This window comes from Diabrotica virgifera, chromosome 9 (assembly GCF_917563875.1).
Source record: "Diabrotica virgifera virgifera chromosome 9, PGI_DIABVI_V3a".
NCBI lineage: Eukaryota > Metazoa > Arthropoda > Insecta > Coleoptera > Chrysomelidae > Diabrotica > Diabrotica virgifera.
In genome coordinates, this window is record NC_065451.1 from 184,062,540 (window position 1) to 184,080,680 (window position 18,141).

An 18,141-nucleotide genomic window follows, 5' to 3' on the forward strand; every position below is an offset into this window, starting at 1 on the left:
CAAGCAGATACTGAACAGAATTGAGGGATTGGAAATGTGGATTCATAGACGGATGCTTAATACATATACCTTGGGCGGAAAGAAAAACTATTGAGTAAGTACTAAGGAGGGTCAACAAAGAGAACTGCTAAAGACTGTTAAATACCGGTAAATGTGGTATCTGGGACATATAGTGAGGGAAAATCAATATAGAATACTATCACTGATCCTTAAAGTCAACATAGAGGGCCGTAGAGTTGTAGGAAGAAAACAATTTCTTGGTTAAAAAACATTTGTGAATGGACTGATATCAAATGCAGGACAATGATTCCATATTACAGAAGATCGAGAAGCCTTTGCAATGTTGATCGCCAACGTCGGATAATTCTGATATTGCACGTGAAGAAGAGCTATTATTATAACTAAAAGTTTTTTAGCTGTTATGTTTTTCAAACTGACGGGGGACTTACTTTGACCTGGATCTTGTAGGCAAACAGCCATGCTTTTAGTTGAAAAATTCAACTATGAAAGAAATTTATGGGAATAAATACGTTCCACAAAACAGTTTTTACGACAACCGGTTTCTGCATATATTTCCCATATGGAATTTTGATGCTCCGGTCGTCTAAATCTATTCCAGATATTGAAAAGGTGGATGAGATTATCAATGGTCTTCTTCCTGAATATGTTAAAGCAATTGCTTTCCAGGACGTCAAGTCAGTCGCTGATCTTACAAAGTACTGTAAGAGGTTTGAATCTGCTTTGACAATTTCCTCACGCAGCAAATTTTCTGTAGAGTCCCTTCGTTCAACCGCAACTTGTTGGAACTGTGATGTGAAAGGACATACTTTTCACGTATGTAGAAAACCCAAGAGAACGTTTTATTTCGGTTGTAGCGTATCGAAGGATATCACCATTGGGGAATGCATGAGGTGCTCAAAAAACGACCAGCGAGGACACGCATCGAACAGACAGCAGCACCCGACATCTCTAGTTGCAGCGACCTAGTGCAGCGACCTTGCATAGTAAAAAACATGCAAGCAATGACTAAAGGACTTACCTGCTAACTAGATACAGCTCGTTGTTTTCGTTAACAGCCAAATAGCGACCTGTCGTGATGTGTCTTATTCTCATCGGATGGTACCAGTTTATAAAACCACCGGCCCACTTCGTCCTTGCTAATTCCAATCTCCATAAAGACCTGGCCTGGGACATCACACTACCACCTTCATAAATAACAATACTAAAACAAAAAAAGAACACTCAGAAATCTTATTGGAGGATATTTTAATCTACGTTAAAAATGAAATAGTACGGACACTTTGCACTTAGAAACAAGGTAATCCAAACTTAAAAAACACTTACTTATGTTGTGGTTCCACGTCCCAAGTAGACGGTATAGTAAGACATTCGTCACCTCCGTGGAAGAACCTAAGAACATCACCTCCAAATACATAACCAACATACTTCATTCTGGATATACCGGTTCCGTACGGCTGGACAGACCAATGCGTTACGTGGAAACTAGCGTTAACAATGGAGATTTCGTTTTCTTTCGTAGTATGCTACAAAAAAAAAAGAAAAATATAATATAATACAACATAATACAAGTTGTAATGTTCGGAGGACAAAAATATGGAACTCATAATAAATGTGACAAAGTTAACAAATATCTTAATTGTTTCTGGAGTACCAAATTGCATGAAATAGAAGTCATTGTAGCATTGGTTTGCATTAAGGCTTTTCACTTAGTCCCTACCTGTTTAATCTTGTTATGGATGTATTGACGGAAAGGGTAAGAGAGGGAGATGATGTGTTGGTAGAGGAGAGCAAAGAAATGTTAGAAAAGCAGTTGGTGGGTTAGAGGAGGACAATTTAAGATGGAGGACTTAAGGTTTAAAATGTTTAAAACTGAAATGTTTAAAATTTATGCTGTCTAACACAAGGTTTCTTGTTTTAATGTTTTGGGCTATTTGAAATTTTTCTTGTCCTCCTTTTTGGGTGGGAGTTTTTGAACCACAAATAGAATAAGTTGCAGTAACATGGCCGCTACTATGGAGAACTCAACAACTACCTAAAACTACTTCTACAACTGCAATTAGTACTAAATTAAGTTGCATGAAGACAACGAGTTAATCATACATTTTGCCATAAGTATTATTTTCACATTTTCGACAGCTTTAGGCAGGATTTAATGAAGTCATGAGAAGAGTCAACAAAGGAATGGAAATATTGGAGACCATCAAGACACGAAAGCTACAATACTTGAGGCATGTTATGCGTAATGAGAGATACAACATAATTCAACTAATTATACAAGGGAAAATCCAGGGCAAGAGAAGTGTAGTTTGGAGAAGAATCTCATGGTTGCGTAACTTGAGGGAATGGTACGGATGTACATCAACCGAACTATTCAGAGCAGCAGCATCTAAGATCAGAATAGCCGTGATGATTGTCAACCTCATCAGGGGAAGAGGGGAAGACAGGAGACTGTTTTGGTTAGTGGGCAGTCGATTTTGAGATTCTGAGGAAAGACATTGTATTTGGCAATAATCGAAGGGACGAAGTTTATATATAGACGTACTTATATATTGACAAGCCGGTCATATACTAAGTAGATAAACGCGATTATTTCAAAGACAGTTTCTTTTGTGAGAACTCGTAAAATTTTAGTCGCAATTACACAAACACTTTTACATTTCGGCAATTTAATAGTATCAATAATTTAGTTATCTACACTCGCGATCATAAAAAGCGGGTCACTCGATGAGTTATTCAAGTTAGATGCCTCGAATTTTCTAAACATGTTGTCCGATTTGAGTGATTTTTTTAGTATATTATAGCCTTATTCTTTAGCAATATCGCTATAATAATATTGTTGCTAGACCAGTAAATTGTCATTGTATACCGGGTGTAACAATCATACTGTGTTTATTCCTGAAAGTTTGGAACACCCTGTGGAATGTTTTAGCATAGATAAAATATTGAAATTAAAACTCAATTGTAGCCTTAGGCTCTCTTAACATTTTCTTTTTTGATTTATTTGTTTATGTTGGATAATAAAAAAGTTAAGCACGATAATAACTAGCCATGTTCTTCATCAATACAGGGTGTTTCTAAATAAGTGCGACAAACTTTAAGGGGTAATTCTGTATGAAAAATAATGACAGTTTGCTTTATAAACATATGTCCGCAAATGCTTCGCTTCAGAGATACGGGATGTTAAAATTTTTCTTACAAACTGACGATTTATTTATTGCTCTAAAACCGGTTGAGATATGCAAATGAAATTTGGTAGATGTTAAGAGGTAGTTATGGCGCATTTTTTGACATACAATTAAGAATTTTATATTCACCATTGGCATGCATACGAGATGTATCTAAAATGTTTATACCCGTATGCACGCCAATGGTGAATATAGAATTATTAATTGTATGTCAAAAAATACACAATAACTGCCTCTTAAAACCTACCAAATTTCATTTGCATATCTCTATTGGTTTTAGAGCAATAAATAAATCGTCAGTTTGTAAGAAAAATTTCAACATCTCTTATCTCGGAAACGAAGCATTTGCGGACATATGTTTTTAAAGCAAACTGTCATTTTTTTTCATACAGAATTACCCCTTAAAGTTTGTCGCACTTATTTAGAAACACCCTGTATTGATCAAGAACATGGCTAGTTATTATCGTGCTTAACTTTTTTATTATCCAACATAAACAAATAAATCAAAAAAGAAAATGTTAAGAGAGACTAAGGCTACAATTGAGTTTTAATTTCAATATTTTATCTATGCTAAAACATTCCACAGGGTGTTCCGAACTTTTAGGAATAAACACAGTATGATTGTTACACCCGGTATACAATGACAATTTACCGGTCTAGCAACAATATTATTATAGCGATATTGCTAAAGAATAAGGCTATAACATACTAAAAAAATCACTCAAATCGGACAACAGGTTTAGAAAATTCGAGACATTTAACTTGAATAACTCATCGAGTGACCCGCTTTTTATGATCGCGAGTGTATTTTATCAATTAAAACTGTTAAACATCACACGGACTTTTATTACGATTGTCTTTAAGGAATCCTTACATATCTATCTAGTGAACTCCACTGTTATAAATCGGTTGCTATATTGTTACACATCTACTGAAATATGAAGTTTATACTCACCAAATATCTTTCAGTTGCAACTGAGACCAAAATGAGGTCATCACCGACTCTTACTTTCTCACCCTCAGATCTATAAATAAAAAAGCATAATATGAAAGTTAAAATTCAAATATTTTTTTACTATTAGCAAATAATGCTTGTCTTAATTCCGCAAGAAGATACAAAACCAAATAACTTACCTCTGTTTGCTGGCAGGATGAACCGTCCACCAACAGGCCTCTCCTTGGCTATGATCCTGTAGACCGACATCAAAGGCCAATTTGTCATTACTGGAGCTTGTAGAAAGACAAGCTAAGTACTAAAAAAATAATACAATTAAAATTTAAAAAACTATTTAAATTAAAGAACAATTATGTAAAATAATTATAATTTCAAAAAAGTGCAGAATTAGTCTGTAATATGATACCCACAGCTGGCGATCGGCCGGTCAACCGTTGTATAAATTTCGTGGGGCTCAGTGGAGGCTGTTCTTCAGAGAGAATGGAAACACCAAATAGTAATGCGAGAATTTATTAATGAGACCTACACTAAGGGTGGTTACCCCGGGAGAACTTTGAGTACTGACTTATGACTTATTCGCGTTTCAGTTGAAGACTGTTTTTCTAGCTGAGATATTGTAGTTTTATAGAAGCTTAATTTGGGTCATCATTGACACGATGCCGGCGTGATTTGTATATCTAATTAAGGTAAATAGTTTTACTTTCGTCAGCACTTTGTATCATTTCCAAATTATATTGTTGATAATTGACCAATTTGTATCTAAACTAATAATCCACATGTGTGAATATAATAACAAATAAATCCGTGCTATCTACTGGGCGATATTATTATATTGTTCAATATCGGATATTAATTCTGAATATTTGGTATTGGACAACCGTAGAGGATCGAAGGCGTATCCATGTTGGCGCATTCCCTCTACATACCACCACTAAGCGAAACCGAAGGCGAGATGGCACCGAGAGCGTATTTAAGACGAGCGAGGATAATCATAAAATAAAAATCAGTTCTTTTTGACGTATTGAATCAACATGAACTCAAAACGGCAGAGATGCAACGGAGTGAATTGGTATTTTGCCGAGATGGGCGCCTCCGTATTGAGCGGTAGTGACCACCTCCGATCTGGAGACGGTGGATGGGCGACTGTGTGTCGCAGTTTGATCGTTATCGCATTGGATTGAAATGCTATAAGTTCTGAGTCTGAATGTGTAGATAGATTTATTCCGTGTAGCGTGATTGCTATTGTATATATTGTGTTGTGTATTGTATCATTTTAATGTTGTTATTATGTTTTGATGACAGTAATAAGTATAATGTTATTTTTCCTTTGCAGAAGATAGAATTATATTTTATTTAATTTATTTTGAACTGTATATAAATATCCTAAATATATTTACTTTGGTTTTAACCTGTGTTTTACTGAGTCTGTCGTCCTAAAAAGCTACACGTCACAGGTCTGTTATCAGAGAAAAACGATATGAAGGAGGGAATTTTTGAAAAAAAAATAAGGAGTATAGAAACGGCAAAGAAAAAAGTATACTGGTATGTTTGGATAAGACTTGGGTTAATGTAGGTCTTACTCAATCAAAAGTATGGTGTGACCCCTCAGTTACTTCATAAAGACAAGCGTTTTTGAAGGGGCTGTCTGTGGGTCTCAAAAATCCTTCAGGTATTTCATTACAGTCATAAGTTATTTTGAACCTCAGGCAAAGGTAAACGTCTTATTGTGTGTGACATGGAAGTGAAGACGGGTTTGTGTCTGGACCATTGTGGACGTTTGAATCTAGCGCCATATGATTATGGATATAGCCCAGGATTGAGTGCTGAAAAAGAGATGAGACAAAAGTTCGTAAACGTTCTCTACGTACCTAAGGGCTTTCATAAACCTCAGGTTAGTGTGACGATATTAGATATATGAATAATGACCGACGATCGAGGGGCTTAAATTAGGAGTCGCATTTTTTTCTTAACGCGAAATAAATGTATAAAGAAAGGAGGTATCTGGCTCAGCACGCCAGAAGGCAAAATATGTAATGATGGCTACGCTCAACTGGCCAAATCGGCGGGGTTCGTAAGATTTTCGGGATACGTTCAGCGCACATATCCCTGGTTAGTAATTCTCCGTTCAACTCACAGATAATGCCCTAATGCAGCGGTTCTCAATCTGTGGTACATGTACCACTGGTGGCACATATCATTATTTGCGGTGGTACAAAAAACGGAAAATCGGCACCAGTATTATAGATAATTTGATTACCTAGCGACATAAGTATTTCAGTTAAGTGGTACCAAAAATAAAAAGAATTTTGTGGTACATGACTCAAAAAGATTGAGAACCACTGCCCTAATGGATTTCTGTTCGGTTTTTTATACTGTCAGAGACGGTATAAGAACACGTTTTGTTTAATACATAGGCGTACTCTAGACGATAAAAGTATATTATTGTCACAACGGAGCTTATCTTGAAACCGAACACAGTATAGATCGTTTGGATTTGTTATTGTAGTACCATCTATAGGTTAGGTCCGGGAGATAAAGTGTTATAAAGTTCTTTTGTATCATATGTTTTTACTTACCATATCACTGTTTTGATGTCGTAATAGAATAGCATTGCCATATAGCAGAGTCCTGTGGCCGGATCCAGTTCCTTTTCCCTAAAAAAGACAACGAATACATTAACAAACTTGCATCAAAACTTAAGAAATTTAATAACAAACAATAAACTTTTGATTTCTACTGGTTTATTTTAGTAATTCCAACTGAAGTGTATTCCAAAGTCTACCACTGCAAAGAAATAACATACGTTCGGTTAGATATTCTACTGCCATTAAGTGAAGTTATTATAAAAGGCCATAATAAAATGATTTTTTACGAACGATTATTTGGAGAATACCAAAGCGATGTTTTAGTATCGTTAGCAATGTTAGTTGGTAGACATGAAACATAATATAAGTGTGTACGTTAAGCGATAATGTATTAATACAAATATACGAGCTGAAGACAGCCAGAGCAGTTTAAGTAACAGTATTGTTATGTTAGGAACCATTGTTTGTGTATTTCGCCACATATCGTCAGGATTATCATCATACTTAAAACCATTAAACGACAACAAAGACTTCTTGAGCAACATTCTTGAAAAAAAAACATAGGTCAGAGGTATAGAAACATAATCAAAGAACTCAATAGATCCAACAAAACACGAATTAAAACCACACACGGGCTCACGGAAGAAATCAAAATCAATGCAGGCATTAGACAAGGGAACAGCCTCAGTCCATGCCTATTTAATTTAATAATGGATGAAGTTATAGGTAGTGTTAACATAATGAATCAGGGATACAAAATGGGTAACCGAACCATGAGAATACTTTGCTACGCAGATGATGCAATCTTAATAGCCGAAAACGAAGATGACTTACAACGCCTACTACAAAAATTCAAAATAACCGCCGAAAAGTATAACCTGACACTATCCAAAGAGAAAACCCAATCGATGGTAATATCCAGGAACCCAATTAGATGTAAATTAGTAGTGGACGACCATATAATCGAACAGGTAATGGATTGTAGATACTTAGGTGTGGAAATATCTAGCGACAGGCATCTGTGGCAAGAATCAAAACAGCAGGCAACGAAAGCAGCGAGAATATCTGGTTTCCCGAAGGATATAATCTGGCGGAGTAAATATATGAGCACCGAAAGCAAAGTCCGCATTTATAAGACATGTGTTAGACCCGTACTGACATACGCAGCTGAGACAAGAGCCGAGACAACAAAGACCAAACAAATAATGAGAACAACAGAGATGAAAACCCTAAGATCCATAACAGGTATCACACTCAGAGATAGAATATGAAACGAAGACAATTGAGAGAGCTAGGCGTTCAAGACGTAGTGAGATGGACAAGAGCGCGACGACGCATGTGGAGAGACCACGTAGATCGGATGGACCCTGAACGTATGGCACATTGGGCGGAAACAGAAGCCCAACACCAAGCGACCCATAGGAAGACCCAAAAAACGAGAGTTGGCGCTCCGGATCGCAGCAGACTGTAACAGAAGAAACAGGACATAGTCCTATTACAAGAAGAAGAAGAAAGACTTCTTATAATAGACACAAGCAAACTTAAAGAACTCAACATAAAAAAGAGCCTCCAACGCGAACTGCACATGAACTGTAGCAAACTGAACGTAGGCACATGTAGACATGACAGGACTAAGAAAACAAAATCTGGTGCACTTCTGGATAGATAAGGGATTACTATAACACAGACGGATGAGAAAGTACAGCGGGCAGAAAACATCGACGAACTGTTCGATAGTGAAAGAGAGGACCTAGAACACATAGAACTTATTTCAGAAGAAATAGGTCCAGATATTAAAAAAGGAGAAACATTACACGCATTAAAAACAATGAAGAGTTGAAAGCCCTGGACGCCTGGACCTGACATGCTTCCTACCGAAATACTGAGAATTTATGTGTATAGAAGACTTCTGAAAATATCGTGGACACATCACGTCACAAACACAGAAGTTCTGAGAAGGATGAATAAAGAAATGGAAATCTTGAATACAATCAGAACAGTATATCGGACGGGGAGTCCGGCCCTAGCAAAGGTATGGTTAAGTTGTACTGATATTGTACTTCTAGTTTTTAATAAAAACAAGTGGTTTCATTAAATAGTTTTTTAAAATTAAATGTTTATCTACTAGATACTACTACGTAAGTCATCTATACGTAATTATTATTTTATTATTGTGAAAAGAAAACGTCAAATAAGAAATATATCCCTCCTCCTCCTAAATGCCTTCTCTATTGAGGTTGCGATCAATATGGCAAATTTCTCTCTGTTCTGGGCTTGATGGATTAAGTCATTCCCTGTTGTGTGGTTCCAATCTCTGATGTTTCAGAGCCAGGATTTCTTCTTTCTTCCTATACCCCTTTTACCTTCGATATAAATACCAAGAAATATATACCAAGGTACAATCATTTTGTGAGGTTAGCTAGCATGCGGTTGGTCTGTCACTTACCAGAGTCGGAGTGAAGCTTTCGCCACCGCAGCTTAAACACACCTTCCGATCTAACCAGTCCAGTAAATCAACGTTCGAATATCACAAACAGTTATGCATCAGCCGCTTTACATTCTTTTCCGAGTAAGACCCAAGCAATTGTATTTAGTTGTATCGATAATGCTAAACTGCAGGATTATTTAATTCCTTTGGGCACAATCATCAACCCAAAAAATATTATTTTTTCATCTAGATTATCTCAAAATAGAATCTGCATGTATTTGGCAAACAAAACCGTAGTAGATAATTTCATGACACAACATGGCTCTATAGAAGTACTCGGCGAAGTTATAACAGCACGAAGACTTGTCTCTCCAGCAGAAAGACTAGTCTTGTCTGGTGTCTACCCGTCAATTCCTCATCAAGTATTAGTTGAAGAATTACAGAATATCGGTTTAAAGCTTATTTCCCCAATAACATTTCTGAAAATTAGCTCTACTCTTCCCGAATATAGTCACATATTGAGCTTTCGGAGGCAAGTTTATGTAAGCCCTATAACATCAGCAATTCCAGATTCTATTCTAATAAATTTCGACCAAACACCTTACCGCATATTTTTATTACAAGGTACACTCACCTGCTTTATTTGCAAAAATACAGGACATATATCATCCCAATGCAATAACAGTTCAGTAACGGAATCAACACATATTGATTCAAACAATGAAGTACCAGATCAATCAGCTCCATCAAGTATATTACACAAGGTACCAAACACTCAGCAGTCATCAAGTTATCCATGACCAAATCCGAGCATATCACCTACACCTACAAATCTCCATGACCAAGAAATTACTAATACTCCTACTCATAGCAACACTTTCAATCAACCTCATTGAGCGGCAATACCGTTTTCACAAACTTCGGAAGCAATATCCTCCAATCTATCAGCACCTATTCCATTAGATACAACTGCAAAAAACTCTAATAAAACTGATACATCACCACAATTTTCTGAAACAACCATTTCAACCAATCTTACAAACAAAACTTCAAGCTCGACTTCTGTCATTACCAATGAGTCTGCTCCAGTACTTCCAAATGTAATAAAGCCAGAGCTTCTAAGTGAAAACTCTAACTCTAATAGCACTTGCGAAAACGCAAGTTCTTCCATAAAACGCAGTATTGGTGAGATCGATACGCCTTTTTCAGACTCAGCAATTTCATCACAAAATCTGTTTGCAAAACCCAAATCCTCTAAACCAAAAAAACCGCGCTCATCTAAAGTCCCATCTACACGGGAAACTCTTGAAAATTTTATTGATAATCATACACCACCATTCGTTTTAAATTACCACCAATTGTCCTTACTGACTGATAATGTCCAAGGCTCCCCCGACCGACACTATTAGCATCGTTAAAGAATTTACACCTGATACGGCTAGTTTAACCCATCTTTTACAAAGCAGCTATCAATATGCAAATGATAGATCTACAAAAACCAAGTTTACAAAACTTCAAAAGAAACTATACATTCATTTAGGGAAAGAGAGTTCTGACTTAGACAGTGACTCTTCTGTAGACAATTGTTCAGTATCATCTAACTCCGAATCTGTTAACAACATTCAACTCGATACTTCAATAGAACATTGATGGATTTTTTATCGTCTCCCTATGCTACAGCTTCTTTTATCTGAATATTCTCCAGATATTATTTGTCTACAGGAGACAAACTTAAAGACCAATCAGTTTTACAATTCAAAACATTCCACTTGTTTCCGCAAAGACCGTACAGATGTAAGTCGTGCAAGCGGTGGTGTAGCAATAGCAATCGTTTCTTCAGAAAACAATCTTCTTTTCCGTTTAACCCCAGCATGTAGCACATATTCAGCTGAACTCTACGCCATATACCGTGCTGTGAAACTTCTTTACGAGCTTACACTCACAAAAGCCCTGATCACAACAGATTCCCTTAGCTCTCTAAACTCATTAAAACACATTTTTCCGAAACATCCTTTTGAAATGTTGCTGAAATACCAGCTGTTCTAAGCTCATGAACATTGAAGAAGTGTCCAATTTTTATGGGTTCCCTCACACGTCGGAATAACAGGAAATGGAGAAGCTGACAGGACTGTACGAGAGGCAATTTTACTGATTTTTCGGAGCCGATAGGCAAGTGTGTTTCCAGTGACTTAAAAGCTTATTTTAAAAATAAAGTGTTGTGCTTGTGGCGAAATAAGTGGTCGCAAAATAATTCTAAGCTGAATAAAATCAAAAATAATGTGTCTCAGTGGATTCCATCGTCGCGCAATAGACGAGAACAAATTGCGGTTGCGCGTTTACATCTAGGACATACCAGGTGAACGCACTATTACCTTTTCACAAAGAATAATCCACCTATATGTGATCAGTGTAACGTCCGATTAACAGTCGAACACTTTTTAATAAGTTGTAGTAAATATGACCAAGAAAGACAGCGCTACAATATTCCAAACGCTCTACCAGAGGCTCTAGGTCAAAACTGTTCCTATGACAATATAGTTAATTATCTAAGATCCATAAGTTGATGAGGATGCCAGGAACTTCCTGGGAACGCGTTCATGGAAAAGAACAGCGGTAAATCGAAATGATTGGAGAAGCTTATTGAAGGAGGCCAGGGCCTAGATTCCGTGCACTGTAGATATCTACATGTCGCTTTCTATCGATATTTGAATATCAAAATATATGAATTTTTAGCTTTAATTGAATTGTTTTCTAGTTTTGCTCTAGTTTATCAATTAGAGTATAACCTAGCAAAACTAGAAAATAATTCAATTAAAGCTAAAAATTCAAATATTTTGATATTCAAATATCGATAGAAAGCGACATGTAGATATATACAGTGCACGGAATCTAGGCCCAGGGCTCGATTTGGGCTGTAGTGCCATTGGATGGATGGATGGATCTAAGATCCATAATCATTTTGTACAATCTGTAGTTGTTTACAGTTGTTATTTATATTTTGATCCGTCGCTAATAACCTTTTGGTGGATGCGACTTCTTTTTCTAATAAAAAAAGTATATCGGACATATTGCACGTGGTGATAGATACAACTTGCTCCAACTGATTATGGAGGGAACGATCCAAAAAAAGAGAAGCATAGGGAAACGTAGAATTTCATGAGTGCGCGAGAAACCAAAGACTTGCTTACGGAAAGTAAGTATCCCTTATTGGTGGAGAAATTATGCATGGCGTCAAATTGGTGGTTTGGCGTAGTATGATTTAGGTTTTCTGATTGGTGAAGATCTGATTAATTAGGAATTAGAATCTGTAATTGGTCGATTGGATGGATCCTGTGATGATTTTGAGAGGGCGTTGATTTTTAGAGATTATAGTTTGAGGGGATCAAGTAAGTCAGTTCCATTTGGGAGTGCTAGAGTAGAGTTCCATCTGAGAGTTCAGTGGTAGAAGTTATAGAGCGGTTGCCTCGGACCGCGAGATGTGGTTACCGGCAAATAGTTAGCACCTAGGGCAGTTTTGTTGGGTCCGTTGCTTGCAGCGGCACCTGAAAGGTGGAAGTTCCAGTTTAGTTTGAGTATTATTGTGCAAATGTATTGCAGAAGTCTTAGTATTGGAGTAAAGTATTCGTTCCAGTATGGTCTAGCAAGCCGCAGGCTACCGCGTTCTTCGCTGTTTTTAGGCGAACGCGGCCATTTTATACCAATGTTGGTATAATAATCTTTTCTTACATGCAAGCAGGAGTTAGAAGTTTCCTTTTGTGTTACTAAGTTTAACATTACAGTTAAATCATGAAGTTTGCTTATATATTTCATTTTGATCCCGTTTAATAAACTTTTAATATTTTTGTTCGAGTAGAGCTAATTAGTGTTTTTGAGAATGCAGAATGCATACAAGCTGAATTTTTCTATAAACTATGGATAACCTTATATACTGTTGCTGTAGCTATTAACATTGTAAAGTGACTTTCGCGTAGTGAAATAGCGTCTTGGACTTACAAACCAACCAAAAAGAAACCAGGACAATGATACGTAAAGGTATTATTTTTATGTATGTAGAACTTTTCTTTCATTTTTTTTTATTTTGTAATCTCGATCTCAATCTGTAATACCGAGAGAACAGAAATTCATTTTTTTTTTTTCGTTTTTTAATAAATAATGTTTGATTTGCAAAATATTAATTTATTATTTCTGTCCTTCTCTCTTGAATCGTAAGAACAATAAAGAATTGGCTGAGTATAGAATATTGAGTATAGAGTAAATAAGGTAAGTTACATTATAATATTTTGTATATTATGTATATTTTCTGTGAGACTATTTATTTTGTTTTATTTTGATTTAGCGATCTACCTATTTTTCTTTCATATTTCTATTTTGTGTAAAGTTTGGTTTCCTTTAGGTAACCAGTGGCGCCCAATATTTTATTTTTTTATTTTAAATCCTTATTTCGATTTTTCTATCTTTTTAAATTTTTATGAGCTAATAAGAGTATACTATTAACACCCCTTAAGAATCCACCCCTTAAATCTGAGACTGAGCGACCGTGGCCTTGAATTTTGTTGTGTAACATCCCCTTATATGAAATATCAACATCTTGTCAAATTTCAATTCCCTTCTCATGTTATGCAAATAACACCCTCTTTTTGGGGCACGTTACAACATATTTCGACATATTATATTACGAATATGTGTGCCAAATATCTCGACAAAATATTCAAAATTAGAGCCGCAATCTTGGAACGTGTTTGTTGCTACCTGTTGATCGCTACTGTTTGCTCTTAAGATCATTTTCAATATTCATTGGTTACCATTGTGAAAGAGTGCGACAATATCGCACAAAAAGCATCGCATTTAAGCAAAGAATGTATCACATGCATATATACAATATACATACGCATATTTTTGACAAATTTCAATAAAAAACCAAAATCTGTGGACACACACCAAATGAGGATACACAAACCAAGATACTACAGTAAAAAACGAATTATAATACAATTGGTAGAAAATTTATTAAGTAAACCCAAGAATCGAATAATCAGTGTTGCCATATCTCACAATTTATATAACAGCTCTCCCAAAAACTAATTACAACTTCTTGTATGGTCAGCTCCTTCTATGTCCGTCGGAATATTTTAAGAGTTAGTTAGATTTGCTATTAAGCACATTACATGTTTTGTCGATTTGAAACACAATATTTATGAAGCTGGGCTGTTAAAGTATTAGTATTTACTCCATATATTTTACCAAAGCCTGAGTTATTGGTTTATTTATGGTCAGACGAAATCTCCAACAAATCTGTAGTATAAATAAAAAAAGTAGTCATAAAAACGAGTGCTTATTACAAAAACCCAAAAATTGGTGTAGGTAGTAAAAATAAAGAATGTATTTACGTATAATAGGCCTTCCAGAAAGGCATTATGCAATTTGATGTATGTTTTAATGGAGTCTAGCCTAAGAGTAAAACAATTTGTCAGTTTTGTGTCTGAATTCGTTAACACCTATCATCATCATCATCATATTTTAATTTAATATGTCTTGTTTCTTAAGAATTCTTTCTTATTCTTCATCGAACTTTCATTTTCATTCATTTCCAATAACTGAAATCTATTTTTTACTTCTGGTTGATATTATCTTCCTCTCTCGTCTTGTTCCAGTTTCCGCATTCGTCTTTCAATTTTTATCTGCTTATCTGCTGTTTGTGTTCAGCTTGGAATTCTAAGCTTGGCCTTTACAAGGAAATGGTCTGTGTCGAATCTGATCATATCAATAGGGAACTTGCATAAATTTTTAAATTCGAAAAAAATGTTATAAATCACAACACAACATAATTTAAAACATGTATCAAAGATAAAAAAGTTTTGTTTGTCTTTCGTTTGGCCCCTAAAGACGATTAAAAATTCAAATTACAACAGGTGGTCCAAAACGCGTCGTGACGTCACTTGGTTTTACATTTACATTTTTCCAATAAAGTAAACAGAATTTTAAATTAGACGTTATAAACGTCAGTAGAAAATACATTTATGTGACGTTACAAGTGTTTTTGATCTTTTGAACTATTCATAGAAAAATTCGTACTTTTACAAAATGGTTTTATTTTCAATAGTAAACCTTCCTTCCTTTCCTTCAAAAACAGTATAAAACTACAATTTTAACAAACTGGTATATATTATACAATGACATACGATAAATGTCATTAGAATATAAATATTTTTGAAAAACTCTAACAAGAAGTAAAACCACTTCTATGTAAATTGGTATATTTATTAAAACTTAAAAAATCCCAATGGATTGAATAAAATATGTCCAATTTAGAACGTTTTCAGACCTATCGGTCCATCATCAGTGAATGTGCATACTTGCTAAATAGCCCCAGAACCAAACAATGGTTGAATTTAAAATTCAATTTACATTATTTAAAAATAATATTAAACAGGCTAAACGCCGATGTTAAAGGATATAGCCTATGGGAACATGATGAAACCCTACAAAACCTCAATAAACCATCTTAGGCCAACTTTAGGCCAAAAAGTTGGCCTAAGATGGTTGATTGAGGTTTTGTAGGGTTTCACCATGTTCCCATAGGCTATATCCTTTAACATCGGCGTTTAGCCTGTTTAATATTATTTTTAAATAATGTAAATTGAATTTTAAATTCAACCATTGTTTGGTTCTGGGGCTATTTAGCAAGTATGCACATTCACTGATGATGGACCGATAGATCTGAAAACGTTCTGAATTGGACATATTTTATTCAATCCATTGGGATTTTTTAAGTTTTAATAAATATACCAATTTACATAGAAGTGGTTTTACTTCTTGTTAGAGTTTTTTAACTATATGGTATACAGCCAACCTAGGGAACTTCCCTTTTAGTAAATATTTTTGACTTATTCCACGACGATGAGCTTGCCAAATACCCAAGTAGGTGGAGGCCAATAAACTAAAGAAGGAGAAGAAGAATATACCTAAATATAAGGTTGTGTCTAGGTATACGTTACCGTGTACGCAAATAAAAAAGTTAGAGTGTCAGTGATTTCTTATTTTTTATTTGTTTAGTGTTTGTTTTTAAATTAACTACGGAGTGTGGACAATTATATAGTTCTTTTAATGGGTTTAAGAACATTTTAAAACAGTACGAAAAAGATAAGAGACTATAAATTAATATATATTTTTTTTAGTTATAAATGAAATAGTATGTATTACCGTAAAAGATTAAAATAAAAAGAAGACCTAAAGCTTTCACAATAATAATTAACTTGTTCTGAAGCTATTATCCTTGTGGCATTTTTGTAATCAACTATTCTAAATGGGAACTAAGCCACAATTTAACCAAAAAATGATTTTATTAACGTTTCGACGTCTAAATCGGACGTCGTTGTCAAAATACAAAATATTATTAAATTAAACAAAAATGGTGTTGCTTAGTAAAAAATTCTTCTAATAATTTATTTAATCTGACTAATTTTTGTATTTTGACAATGACATCCGATTTGGACGTCGAAACGTTAATAAAATCATTTTTTAGTTAAATTGTGGCTTATTTCCCATTTAGAATAGTTGATTATAATAATTAACTTACGTATAAAAATTATTTTAACAATATTTTTTACGTGTTATGTCAACTAAATACATATATTTATTTTGCTAACCTAAATATATACTTTAATGTATACATTGATTTATTACAATTAAGTTTGAAACATCTGAATAGTTCTGCTTCCCTTCCTTTAACAAATATTTTTCTATCAAACACACGCTAAACATATCAAAATAGCATGTACCAAAATATACAGTCACTGCGCACGCTAAATAATAACGTCACTGGCTTGATGAAGTTTAATTCGCGTGTACATACCTAACTTCTTTATTTGCGTACACGTTAGCGTGTACCTAGACACAGCGAAATATAACCATAATAATAACTAATGTAAAACTATGTGACGTCACGGGTCGTTTGAACTATTTTATACCGCTGAAGACTTTAAATACGTATTTCTAAGTTATTACGAGTTTTTGAAGCGTGAAATTTTGGAAATCTCATTTTTAAACAAGACTGAACATTAATATGTAATAAAAAAAAATTGTGCAAGTTCCCTATTGTTTATGTCTCCTATGCGTAACACCAGCAGTATCTGGGTAATACGCCTGAGCTATAAATTTGGTTCAAAAGTGTCACTAAAACATCAATGTGCTCCTCATCTATAATTTTTAGTATTTCGATAGGAAGAATGTCAAATCCATGGTTTTTCGCACTCTTCATTGTTTTTAATGCATGAAATGTTTCTTCTTTTGTAATTCTTCTTCTACGGCACTACAGCCCAAATTAAGCCTTGGCCTCCTGTATATTTTTTGCCTCCACCCTTGTTTCTCTGTGTCTGCTCTTCTCCATACACGGACTCCTAAAAGGGCTTGTGGGTCGCTGTTTACTGTGTCTTCCCAGCGCTTTCTTGGCTTTCCAACCGGTATCTTTCCCTGCATTCTAGCGTTCAGTGCTCTTTTTGGTAGCCTATCCTCTCCCATTCATATCACATGTCCGGCCCATTGCAATCTTTGTATTCTAATGAAGTCTAACAGGGGTGTTTCCTTATAAAGTTGATAGAGCTCGTTGTTGTATCGACTTCTGATGATTCAGTTTTCCCTCACAGGTCCTAGTATTCTCCACAGCACTTTCCTTTCGAATGTGTCGAGTTTGTTTTTAGATGTTTCTTTCAGGACCCATTCTTCACTGCCATAGCATGCTATTGGTCGAATTAAGTCTTTGGTAATACCTGTGCCTATTTCTTCTGAAGTAAGTTCTATGTATTCCAGGTCCCTTCCATCATTATTGAACAGTTAGTCGATGTAGTCTGCACAGCGTTGTACTTTCTCATCTGCCTCTGTTATAGTAATTCCGTATCTATCCAGAAGTGCACCAGCGAGATTTTCTTTTCTGTTCTTTAACCTTTTTATTTATGACAATAATGTTAAAGA

General features: G+C 35.2%; 1 protein-coding gene across 7 annotated transcripts in view; it reads right to left on the minus strand.

Moving 5' to 3' along the window:
• LOC126891831 (ryanodine receptor) overlaps positions 1-18,141 on the minus strand; it is a 285,318-nt gene that overhangs the window by 253,262 nt on the left and 13,915 nt on the right. For all 7 annotated transcript variants that reach the window (XM_050661137.1, XM_050661140.1, XM_050661136.1 and 4 more), the window contains 5 exons: positions 6,738-6,815; positions 4,341-4,459; positions 4,162-4,231; positions 1,345-1,544; positions 1,040-1,222 (listed from right to left, as the gene is read on the minus strand). In XM_050661137.1, coding sequence (XP_050517094.1) covers positions 1,040-1,222; positions 1,345-1,544; positions 4,162-4,231; positions 4,341-4,459; positions 6,738-6,815 — 650 coding nt within the window. The remainder of the gene's footprint in view (positions 1-1,039; positions 1,223-1,344; positions 1,545-4,161; positions 4,232-4,340; positions 4,460-6,737; positions 6,816-18,141) is intronic.